Raw genomic sequence first — 12,751 nt, 5'->3', positions numbered from 1 at the left:
CTTTGAGGTTGCCTTAGTCTACACTGTGAATTACAGGCCAGCCCTGGATACCACTGTCACCTAGAAGGGAGAACGGCCAGCTTTCTTGGCACCACCCAGCTGCAGAGCCTCAGCCACCACAGATGTAATAATGTGTAACCTATACAGAAGCAGCTCCAGAAGGTTCTAACAACTAAGGGAATCTGTAGGCAGTGACTGCTTTGGAAGCTGGGGATGTAGAGAAATTTTGTTCTCAAGTTTTACTTTAGCAAAGAACTTTCAGATGGGAAACAAGTCCAATAAAACACTAAAGGGTGGGAAGCAGACAATGTCTTCCTGGAGTGTTGTCCTAGTTCTCTTCTGTCTGTAGGTCCCACTGTCCCTGTGCCCAGGCCCTCCTGGCCATGTGGTGGTGAAGGTGTGTGGAGTGCAGATGGTCTCAGAGGGTTCAAGTCCTTCCAGTCAGACAGGCCAGGCACACCCATGCCAGACTCATGGCACTTTTCTTGGTCCTGTCAGCTGGATGAGGCTAGTCCAGGATTAGAGGCTATTCCCTAATGTCACACTGGGAGCATTCTCAGAGGGGGTGGGTCCTCCAAGGATGGCTTGTATTCTCTGCTAAGATAATTTCTTATTGTATCCTACTTGGGACTCAGAAGCCAAGGAACCAAGTTTCTCCTCTGACAGGTGAAAGGGGTCTTTTATTTCTGGCCTACGTTGGGGCCGTTAGGAATCCTATGTCCTTCCTTGGAGAAGTGAATGGAGCGTGGTGCTTGTTTGCACTTAAGAGCTCCTGGGACCTGTGATCTGGGGACAAACAGAGCCACGAGAAGCGTTCACAAACATTTATTTACACAAAATTCAAGTTACATATGATACAGTCTTTTTACACAGTAGTTTAAACAGACTTGGTTTCTCTATTTTTTACTACCAAAAGGTAAAGAAAAACTTTTAACCATCTACTTCATTTTTTTTTCTTTTTTTTCTTTTGTACAAAGTGAGATCATGCACTCTTCTCTTAACTTGGAAATCTTTTGCTAAGTGCAGATACTCGATTCTCTCCTGTTTTAAGGCAAATACAGTGGGACTGGCTAGGCAGTTCTCAGCCCAGGAAACAGTCTGAGTCCGAGAGGCTAAGGTGGCAGCTGCCTTGAGGATCCCTGGTGGCCCACCCTCACTCCCTGGCCCTGCTGGCACATAGGTGCTGAGACGGTCACTCCTGATGGAGACAGGCAGTAGCAGGCCTCCTTGCAGCCACAGACAGACATTTTGAAGGACACAACCCTGGCCTCACCTCTCCAAGTGCCAAGGTCTGGTGGCACTTGCCTGGCCTGTTCTTCAGCTACCCTAGAAACTGCCAGTCTCTTCCACCTGGGCTCCTGGTGGAACAATGTGATAGGGTACCGAGTCAACTTAAACTGGGAGCCCAGTCCAGCTGCTCGTGAGGCCTGCTCAGTGCCTGGAGTAACTACCCGCCTGTGGGGCCTCTGGAGAAGGGCAGAAAACACGAACACACTAACAGGTAAGGTACTTGGAGGACCTGTCATGCAGCATGTGGCCCATCTTTCCAAGGCACTGTCATTCAGACTAGTATCACAGTTCAGGTGACCCATGGCAGGGCTCCTGAGTCACTGTGTGTGCCCCACCCACACTCAAGTGACAATGGGCACCTCAAGGAGTCTTTCCCTTTCCCAGGAACATCTTCCCCCTTCTAAGTCTGTACACTCTGGACATGGGACACCCTCACCGCCAAGGGAGGACAAGGACAGCCAGTTCAACTGAGAAACCTGCTGCCAGCCCTGCTCAGCAAACACTGGAGAACACACAGACCTGGCCTGGACAAGAGGCATACAGGCAGTGGGAACACGGCAAAGACTTAGCAGGCCTGGACTCTCATCTCACTCTAGGGAAGCCAGCCGTCCTCATCTTGGAGCTGGGAGCTGTCCTGTCTGCATCCACTGCGAACTAATGAGGGACAGGGGAGCAGGCAGGAGGGCTGCTGTGACAGCCGCAGCAGCTCCATGAGGTCATCTGCACTGCTAAGGAAGCCCCTGACACCTTAGGAGAGAAGCTGCTCATCTCAGGCTGGTGACAAGTGAGCTCTCCCCAAGAAAAGGGGCAGCCCAGGAATAAATGACAGCTTCCTAAAATGGCCCTTCTGTTTGATGTCAAGTGTCAGGACTACTGGCTCTCAGCAGTTGCCAGTCCTGGGGAAATACTTTCAACCAGACTTTGCATGGATGGGGACACACTTGAGTAGACCACAAAAAACTTTAGTTCAAACTACGTGAATAGGAGCAACCTCTTTAGATAACAACAGAACAAAATTTGCGCCACAGAAGATTCTTGGAGGTCCTTGGACCTGAGTGGGCCTTGGGCAACAAGGAGAGGGCCCTGGCCTGGAGATGGCAGGCCATTTCCCCTTGGGCTTTCAGTGGTCTGCTGGGGAGGAAGTATGGCAAATGCTTAGAGGGCTTGCTTCATGGTCAGGGCCACTGTACTGGCTGCTAAGATGGCAGAACTAAGAAGCTGCCCTATGACTGGCCCAGTGACAGTCAGCACCCGAAGGGCATCAGACCTGAAGGAGCAGTGGGCCTTGCAAAGGTAAGAGCAGGAGGACATGAACCCGTCCTCGAGAGGGAACTGAGGACTCTATCCCTACTTAGAGGATGAGACTGGGTCCTCCTGCACTCAGCACGGCTGGACAGGGCTTTGAGTGTCAGAAGCGATGCCGTGGTTGGGGGCCAAAGTGCATGGGCAGGTTGTGCTCTAGGGGCACGTGCACGTGGCCAAAGTCGTAGTTGACACGCACATTGGGCAGAGGCGGTACATAGGGTGCGGGCACAGGACCCATGTTGATGGGGAAGTTGTTGAACATGGGCCGCACAGGTGGCAAGGGGAAGGGTGGATGGACAAAGGCATAGGGTGGCATCTGAGGGTGCAGGTTCTGTGGGACAGGCCGAGGCAGGGCTTCTACACGCTGCACTTTCTCAACTGGCTTCTCCAGTGGGGGCCCGATGCGTTTGAAGGTGTTCTCTGAAAGGAAGATGGATTCAGTGAGGTGAACAGACCAAACCAATGCCAACAGATGCTTGCCTTTGACTAGGGTTCTGCAGGGCACTTTTGATTCTGCTAGGGCTTGGGAGCCTTTAGGGCAGTCCAGCATGGCAGGGCTACTTCTAACCCTCACTATATGCTCCTCTGGGCCAAAAGTGGTGGCTTAGAGTAGGCTGGATAATGTTAAACTCAAGACAAAGGACACCACTACTCATCAGAGCAAGATGCCAAGGGCAAATCTATACTTTCCCAATGGTCACTCCCACAGCCTACAGAAGGCAGCAGCATGTGACTGTCCCCCCCAGAGACCCTGGGGCTGGGTGTCATCCCTTACATGACTGCTCCATGGTGGTGAGCCAGTTGCCTTAGTTGGGCTTCTATTAGCCTCCAGAACGCACACACACACACACTTGGGAGTCTTTCACTGTGAGAGGTGCCCAAACCCAACCCATGGCTTTAAAGCCTTCCCCTGGTTTGAGCAGTGACCGGAGGGCAGGGACGCCCCAGGCCTCATCTGTGTCTGGGAAGAACACTTGCCTCCATTCTTTCTTTTCTGTTCCTCCTCAGCCTCCTTTTGGATTTCCTCAATCAGTTTTTCATCATCTTCCTGGAACAAAAGCAACATCAAGGGGTAAGTGAGCCGGTGGCAGCGCTGTGGAGAGCCACGGGCTGAATGTAAGGATGGGGATGTGTCAGTACAGCCTTTTCCCGTCTTCCCTCACCAGCCGCCTGGCCTTCTAATGGCGAGGGCTCTGTGCTGGGAAGGTCTGTGCCTGGGCTCACAGGCTGCATGAAAGCCGAGGGCAGACGATGACAGACAAGCTAAAGGCCCGAGAGGCTTTTGGACTCACCTCTCAGTAGGTCCTACTGAGTGGAAGCTGCCTGTGACTTCAAGTGGTGTCCCTGCAGCAAAGGTTTGACCTCCGAGGGACAGAAAGGTTTTTTGCATATCGGCAAATTTCGCGTGGCTGTGTGCCTGTGGCGTGTCTGTATCTCCATGTGTTTGGAGGGAGAACCGGACTTGTGTCAGAACCAACACCAGTGCCTCCTCTCACTCCTGAGTAGCCTGCAAAGTGGTTCTCTAGTTTACAGTGAGACAAAAAGACTTCACTGTTGGGGCTGGCTGTGGTAGTGCAGTGTCTTTAATCTCTGCCCTTGGGAGGCAGAGGCAGGAGGATCTCTGTGAGGTTTTTGAGTAGCCTGGTCTCCAGAATGAGTTCTAGTGAAGGCTACATTGTGAGACTCTATCTTAAGAAACTAAAAGAAGGGCTGGAGAGATGGCTCAGCAGTTAAAAGCACTGACTGCTCTTCCAGAGGTCCTGGGTTTAATTGCCAGCAACCACATGGTGGCTCACAACCATTTTAATGGGACCCACTGCCCTCTTCTGGCATGTCTGAAGATAGAAAAATATGGGGATGAGGGCAAGTTTCAGTCAGGTAGAAGGCTCTTGGAAACACTTGATTTTCCAGACTACCTTTGACAATGTTGGGTTTCCTTTTTAAATTTAAAATTTACATTTATTTATTTATTTATTTATTTAATTTATTTATTTATTTAATTTGAGGTGTGTGTATGTATGCTATGACACCTATGTGGAGTCAGTCAAGAGGACAACTGACAGAAGTTGGTCCTTTACTACCTGCATGGTCTTGCTGGCTTCTTTTCTCAAGAGAGGTCCTACTCTAGTTCATGCTGGCTTGGTACTTGTGATCCTCCCGCCTCAGCCACCTGAGTGCAAGTGCCACTAGTGTTCTAATGCTCATCTGTGCGACCCAAGAGAGTGCTGAGAGTCATATGATGAACAAGAGGCTCCAGTGCAGCCCGTGAACGACAATGGCCCCAACCCTGGACCTCTTGTTGGAGAGGTCTGTGCATCTGCTTTGCAGGTGACTCACATCACAGCCACGCAGTAATCAGTGATCTCACCGCATGGCTACCATGTCCCCCAGGTCAGGAATTTCACTAGACATGTCCCACATGCTGCTCTGTGACACACTGCTGTTAAGCCCACCTCTAAACTTCAGACAGACAAGACAGAAAGCCACCCAGATGGAGTGTGTCCGTTTGCAGCATATCCCTTGCCTTGATAAAGGACTTATTAAATTTCCTCAACATAGAGAATTCTGTTTATCTCAGTGTGCTAACAGATGTAGTCACACCTGGCCAGGTGTTTAGACAAAGGGAGGAACAAAAAAGTTCAGTTCCCATCAAACACTTCAGAAACTGAGAAATAATGCCCATGTCCACTGTCTGGGAGGAGGACTGTGGACCCATGTACATCTGCTAGGTGATGCATACCGTTCGCTCTATGATAACCCAAGGTTGCTGGGTAGCCTTTAATCCAAGCACCAGGGAGGCAGAGGCAGGCAGAGAGTGCCTGGAACAGCCAGGATCACACAGAGAAACCATACTCAAAGTCATACTTAAAGAGGCTGGGGGGGCTGGAGAGATGGCTCAGGGGTTAAGAGCACTGACTGCTCTTCCAGAGGTCCTGAGTTCAATTCCCAGCAACCACATGGTGGCTCACAACCATCCGTAATGAGATTGGATGCCCTCTTCTGGTGTGTCTGAAGACAGCTACAGTGTACTCATAAATAAAATAAATAAATAAAAAAAAAAAAAAAAAAAGAGGCTGGTGCAGGGATTAGACAGGGCAGTGACTGTGAAGAACTCAGCACAAGGCAAGAGCTCACTTGGAAAGCAGGAAATGGCGGGACACTGACTTTAGAGACATAAAAAAGGGTACAGATGGGGACATGTTCCCAGTGGCTGTTTAAAGATTTATTTTTGGCCGGGCGGTGGTGGCGCACGCCTTTGAGTTCGAGAGTTCGAGGCTAGCCTGGTCTACAGAGTGAGTTCCAGGACAGCCAGGGCTACACAGAGAAACCCTGTCTCGAAAAACAAAAACAAACAAACAAAAAAAAGATTTATTTTTGAGACAGGGTCTATGTTGCCCTAGTTGTTCTGAAACTCACTATGTAGCACCAACTAGTCTCTGCCTCCTGAGTGTTAGGACTAAAGGTGTGAGCCACCATGCCAAGCTTTTACAGGTTATTCTTATTTGATATGTCTGAGTGTTTTGCCTGCATAAGTTTCTGTGTATCATATCTGTATCTGGTGCCTAAAGAAGTCAGAGGGGCACTGGGTCCCCTGGAACTAGATGGCCATGTAAACTCTGGGAATCAAACCCAGTAGCCAGTGTTCTTAATGGTCTTACTCCCTAGCTCTCAGTGGCTTTTTTCCCCTTGAGACAAGTTGTAGCCCATCTCAACCTCTTATGTTGGAATTATAAGCGTGAGATTCCTACCACAAGCCTCTGTGTAGCTTCTTCAGGTTAAGCAAGAGGCTTTCCCACTGAGCATTTATTAATGTAAATGTTGGTACTGTATCACCATACTTCATCCCTGTACACCTAAATGTGGAGTCACCTGTACTTCCTAGGGAGACAAATCACACATTCCAGGTCTGGTGTGATGAAGCATACCTGTAACCCTGGAGGCAGGATAATCAGAGTTCAGAGTCATCTTCAGCTACACAGTACATCTGAGACTAACCTTGGTCACACGATCCTCTAGTTTTAAAAAATAATTAATCCCAGCACTTGGGAGGCAGAGGCAGGCAGATTTCTGAGTTCGAGGCCAGCCTGGTCTACAGAGTGATTTCCAGGACAGCCAGGGCTACACAGAGAAACCCTATCTCGAAAAAAACAAAACAAAACAAAAACAAAAACAAAACCAAAAACCAAAAAACCAATTCCACCCCGCCACCCCCAACGCATTCTAACTTCCTTAGAGCATAAGACTGAGGTCCAGAAAAAGTGAGTTGCTCACACTTGATTGGGTGAAGTAGACTAGGAAGAACATCCAGTTAAGGAATGCCGAACGTCCCTATGTCCTCCCGATGTACAGAGTTTAAGGGCAGGGTTACATGCACCCCGCCCCTTAGCCTGTGAACCAGTTCTTGCACACCGTGCATTGTCCTGAAAGGGATAGGAAAGGCAAGGACAGAAGCAGTGTGGTCCCTTACAGGACCAACTCATCTCAGTCCTCAGCACAGGTTGTAGCTGGCTCTTCACCATGGACTTTCTGCTATGAAACTTCAGAGCAGAGACTTCGACTGGACGCCCATCTTGGCTCCTCAGAGTCCTATTTTAATTAGGAAGAGTAATATTGCTGGCCTTCTGGATCCATGAATTTAACCAATATGGGTGGAAAATAAATGGGAGAAAAAAATAGCATCTGTTCAGAGCAAGGCAGAGTCTGAACACAGCACCTCTGACTTGGAAACCACGATTTTTCTGACCAATTGCTTAAGCCAGATCTGAGGTGGAAATGTCTAGGTTGCTCATGGCAGAATGAAGACATCTGCACGTTGCTGTCTGCCTCCCATCCACCTCGGGCTTCCTGTGCTCCGTCCACAGGAACGGACTAACACGACTGTGGCGCCTTCTCCCTCCATCTGCACAGCACTAGTAAGGGAGTGAGCCAACTTTTCTCAACACAGCCCCCACCTGGGGGTCAAGAGTCCTTCCTGCGCACAGGAAGCAGTCCCCCAGGCTTCCTTTGTTTAGATCACTCCCTGAGGTGCCAAGTTCCTTAAGACCATTTGCCCTGAGTCAATCTATTACCAAATCGATGGGGCTCAGGTGTGACTTATGAGGAATTTCAAGTAACCTGCCAATCAGACAGTTCAGATCTCAACTACAAGCAAGGCATGGGGCATGGCCCTGAGATCCCTGTCCTTACGGAGGAAGGTCTGGGAGTTCCAGGGCAGCCTGGGCAAAAACCAACCAAACAAAAAACACCGAGCAAACAGTTGTGTCAGATGGCTTTTGCTGTGTTAACAACTTTAACAGGATTTTTTTTTTTAAAAGAGAGAAGAGTCTTTGTTCAGGCAGTATGTGTATTCTGGTCACTTCCTACTTCCCTGGGTGGAGGGTCCCTACCGCACTTTCCCTTTAGTCTAAGCTCCTCAAGCTAAGGCAGGCTAGGCAGACATACAATTTTTATCTACTATCCACTTTATCACAACTGAAGAAACATCAGTACTGTTCAACAAAGGAGGGAGGACTGGGGTTTAGGGTTGATTCCCGCCCTTTGGTCTGAAAATAGATGGAGCGCTGGAGGCCCTAGGGGGACAGTCTAGTCGAGGCCACCTGAGCGAGGGACACTGGGAAAGGGCTTGCTTTGGGGGTGGCTGGAAATAGGAACAATAGGAGGAAAGAGGAAAGAGGATGACAGCCTGGGAATGATCAGGATCACAGGCCAGTGCTCAAGCTCTCTGGGCTGAGTCACTTAGAGGAAGCTGGAGTCCGGCATAGCCACAGGGTTCAGTAGTGGATATGGCCAGGAGAGCTACAATTCTGGGACTTCAGATCCAGGTTGGGGTCTAGTCCTAATCCTACTCCTAGCCTGTTCTTTCAGGAAATTGTGGCAGAGAAGTGAAGGGTCTGTGATGGCTAATTCTGGTTGTTACTTGCCTTATCTGGGAAGAGGGACCCTCAACTGAAGACTTACCTCCATCAGAGCTGTCACAGGCAAATGTACGGGAAATTTAGGTATCCCTAATTTCTTTAGAGGAAAGTGATGCACACTGAGGTTCTATGTAGGTAGTCCCACCTTACAGCCTTGAGCACTTGGCTACACAAACCATGGTTGACAAGTGAGAGAGGTCTACTTCATTCAGGCTCTGCCTTGTTCTGAAAAGATGTTCTTTCCTGCTCTCAAATATCTTTATTCATGGTCTGGTTGAGCTCCTGGACATGGAGGGCCAAGGTGGTTGTACACACTTGGGCACAAGCTTCTCTTACCAAGTTTGGTTCACAGTACCCACGGTGAGAGGAGGGGCTCATAACCACCTGTAATCCAGACCTACTGACTCTTGATACCTCTGTGGGCCCCTGAACACATGTGTACACAAATACACACACTGAAAAATAAAAGCACTAGATGCCCTCACAGATGCTGTTTCCAGCATCCACATGGCAGCTCACAAACATCTACAACTCTGGTTCCAGGGGATTCACTCTCCCTGAGTGAACAGCAAGCAGACCTCTCTCACTCCCTTCTTCCCATCCCCTCCCACACACGCCAAACAGTCAAACACATAAAATAAAGATTAATAATAATAATAATAATAATAATAGCCAGGCAATGACAACATATACCTTTTAATCTTAGCACTCTGGAGGCAGAGGCAGGCGGATCTCTGAGCTCGAGGTCAGCCTGCTCTACATAGCAGGTTTCAGGTTCTATAGTGAGACACTATCTCAAGAAACCTTTAAAATAGTATTATATGTATTTGTTGGGTGCAGTGGTAGGTGGTTTAATCCAACACTGGGATGCAGAGGCAGGTGGATCTCTATGATTTTGAGGTCAGTATGGTATACACAGTGAGTCCCAGGCCAGGCAAAGTCACACAGTGAGTCCTTGTATCAAAATAGATAGATAAATAAATAATAAAAGAAATGCTGGGCAGTGGTGGCAGTGGGTCCCTCCCTTTCCCAGCCAGGTGCGCTAAGTTGACAGTCACTAAGTTGGTACAAGTTTTCTGAAAGAACAGGTTGAGGAGTGACTTAGAACTAGACCCCAAGCCTGGGTCTGAAGCCCCAAGCTGAAGGTCCCCGAGTAGGTCTTACAGTCTAGTAGGTCTTGTTCACAGTAACAAACACAGCTGCTGAGGGTGCAGAGTCTAGCTCAATAATACAATGTTGTACAGAATGAGCTAGGCCCTGGGTTTAATCTCCAGCTCTAAAAATGCAAACAAAATCCAATAAACCAGCAAACAAACAAAAATCCTCAATCTGAGCAACAAACAAAACCCAAAAAACTTACCAGAAGTAACTAACTCCTAAGAACATTCTGGTATATTTCCAATGGGATTCCCCCCCCCCCCCCTTTTCTGGCTTGACTTTGAAAATTCTAGACTTCACACTAGAAGGCTGCTCTGCACCGGCCACCCTGCACCACGGCTCCTCTCCTCACACAGGGACTGGCAGGGTCAGTCGGAGGGCACTCAAGCGCAGGTGGCCTAGACTTACAGATCCCAGTGCACCACAGGCCTCAGGCTATCTTGACACCCACCCCAAACCCGCCTGCCTTGGTCACAGGCAACAGTGGAGAGGAGTCCAGCGATGCTCTCCCAGGCTCTAGAAGAATAGTATAGGCCTGAAGAAGTTTGTCTGTGTTCTTTTCTGAAGAGCAGGTACAGCTGATTACCAGGGAAGTGTTAAGGAGAGGGAGAGGACATACCACGCTGTCGTGGAAGTGAATCATGAAGTGCCTTTTTGACACCAACAGCTATCTTAAGAAGCAAGCCCTCAGATCACCTGAATTTGGTGAGAATGGGGAAGGAAGTATGGGAAGCACCCCAGGGTGGGCAGGGCGCCCATGGCAGGGTCAAGGACAAAAGATGAAAGTGAGATGTGGGGCCTCACATCCAGTGGATCCCTGGGGTGGGGGTGTGGGGGGTTAATTTCTCATCCTTGAGTTCCCTGAGCTCAGCAGGACACAGAAGGCACCAGGAAAGGCTTGTTTTACATGCACGGCTACAGGGCTGGCAGGTGGGTGGGGAGTGGGGTCCAGAGTTTGAGGGGGAAAGCAGGGCCCAGCTGTTCTGGAAATTCACAGGAAGTAAGGTAGAAATCACCAGAGTAGTTTTCATTAAGAATGGAAATGCAAAGACATCTGCTTGTCCCTGAACCACAAGCACCACAGTTGTCCATGCAGTGGGATCTGTACAAGGAAACTGTAGAAGAGAAGTTGCAAGTCGTGGAGTGGAGACAGAGGCTGTGTTTGCAGGTCAGCTCCTAACAGCCATTGCCAGGCATGGCTTTCGGGTTTAAGATGCATGTCTGAGTACCTGGCACAGAGCTGTTCTTGCTAAGACCTTCCCTTCCAAGACCCTATGAACCCAAACCCCAGTCTACTTGCTTGCTTGCTGGCCAGGCTCCTGTGACTTGACTTAGCTTTTTTTTTTTCCCCTAGAAAGATGACAGGCAAGCCTGCTGCTGCCCGACCCAGCCCCTTCCCCCATGATTGTGGTCATGTGTGGCCACAGCTGTTGTTAATAAACTTGCAAGGATTTCGTGAAAGGCTTCCAAAGGGCTAGAGATTTAGTTTCAAATTATTCCCAGCTCAGTTGTGGGACTTCATGAGATGAGAACAGAAGCCCCTAACCCCCACCCCAGCTGTCTCCCTACAACAGGAAATGGGGGGGGTGCATCATGGAGGGGAAAGCCCAGCTAGGGAGGCACATGCTGTGCAGAGGGAAACAGAAATGTGCTGGGGAGGAGCAACGCTCACACAGGCTCCAGACCAGTTTCTAGCTTCAGCAGCCATCTTCTCAGTCACGGAGCCAAGCATCCAAACTCCTCTAACTGAGGCAGTGTGGCATGTGCCAAGCTTTGACTCAGGCAGGGCCTGTTGACCGCCCTGCCTGAGTTCGGTAGTGACCTCGTAGTCCATCAGGAGGGGTGGCTGCAGTCTGCTCAGCTGAGAAGGTATCCAGTGAGTCCCCGCCCTACTGTAAAGCATACTTGGCTCCCAGGACCGAGCCCCCATGGGAACATCTTGGCCATCTGTTTGTGGAAGAAGCCTTATCATAGCAGAAGACCTGGGCTTTGACTGTGGCTTTACAAAACCTAGGGTCCTGGACAGTTTTCCTAATCTGCAAAAATGGGAAACTAATGCCCCTTCCTGCCATGCTGTCAGTCCCACTTAACATCCTAAAAGAATCGTACTGTGAGCAAGTTTCATAAATACTTCAAATGATGGTGCCCACTCTCCCCATGCTCCTCTTTGTATTGTTTTACAGAAACAACCGGGCTGAAGACAGCGAGTCAAAAGTCAGAGCCAGCTCTCAGAGCTGGTGACTACAAGATTTTTTTTTTTTTGGAGACAAGGTCCCAGTTGTCCTAGAACTTACTTGCTATATAGACCATGCTGGCCCCGAATTCAGAGTCACCTGCCTCTGCATCCCAAGATTAAAGGCATGTGCCACAATACACAGCTAGAAGGTTTTGAAATGGTTCATGAGAGACATGAAGGCTGATTGTTATTTCGGTAAGAGATTTCAGTGCTGCAGAGGAGGACATACAGTAACACTGTGAGGCTCTGAGGGGAAAGTAGAATCTATTTTCTTACATTTTACAGGAAGGGGAGCTTTGTTGGATTGTTTTGGTTTTTCTAGACAGTCTTCCTGTGTAGCCCTGGCTGTCCTGGAACTCAGTCTGAAGACTATGCAGGCTTGTTGCAAACTCAGCAATTCACCTGTCTCTGCCTCCTGAATGCTGGGATTAAAGGCGCTCGTGGGCCACAACTAGCAGGCTCAGAAGGGGGAGGTTTTATACCATGTGATTGATGGGTAGTTATTGTACATGCTTGCAGTCAGACTATCTGATTAAGTGAGAAGGACTCTGTGAGCCTAGGACCTGTGTGCAGAGCCAGGTGTACTAGAATAAGAACACTGAAACACAGCTTAATAAAGCTGGGCTGCTGCTTTAATTCCAGCAGTTGGGAGGCAGAGACAGGTGAATTTCTCCAAGTTTGAGGCGGACCTGGTCTATACAGCAAACAGGCATCAGGCATGGCCCTGGCTAACAGTCACCATTGTTACTGGGGGGGGGGGGGGTTTTTTTTTTTTTTGGCCAAGGATTTTAAAAACCCCGGCGTGCCCGGGCCCCCACTGAGAACAGCAGGAGGTGCCCGTGGCCAC

The 12,751-nt window shown here is 49.3% G+C and overlaps 1 protein-coding gene across 4 annotated transcripts in view; it reads right to left on the bottom strand.

The window, feature by feature from the left end:
• Positions 1 to 809: 809 nt before the first annotated feature.
• The window catches only part of Rnf216 (ring finger protein 216), a 102,232-nt gene continuing 90,290 nt past the window's right edge, over positions 810 to 12,751 (bottom strand). For all 4 annotated transcript variants that reach the window (XM_028756069.1, XM_028756068.1, XM_028756071.1 and 1 more), the window contains exons 16-17: positions 3,574 to 3,643; positions 810 to 3,015 (exon numbers count right to left, since the gene is read on the bottom strand). In XM_028756069.1, the coding sequence (XP_028611902.1) occupies positions 2,699 to 3,015; positions 3,574 to 3,643 (387 nt within the window). In that variant the 3' untranslated portion in view covers positions 810 to 2,698. The remainder of the gene's footprint in view (positions 3,016 to 3,573; positions 3,644 to 12,751) is intronic.

Source organism: Grammomys surdaster, unplaced genomic scaffold (genome assembly GCF_004785775.1).
Source record: "Grammomys surdaster isolate TR1022 unplaced genomic scaffold, NIH_TR_1.0 126109, whole genome shotgun sequence".
NCBI classification, from domain to species: Eukaryota; Metazoa; Chordata; class Mammalia; order Rodentia; family Muridae; genus Grammomys; species Grammomys surdaster.
This window is presented reverse-complemented; position numbering and strand designations above follow the sequence as displayed.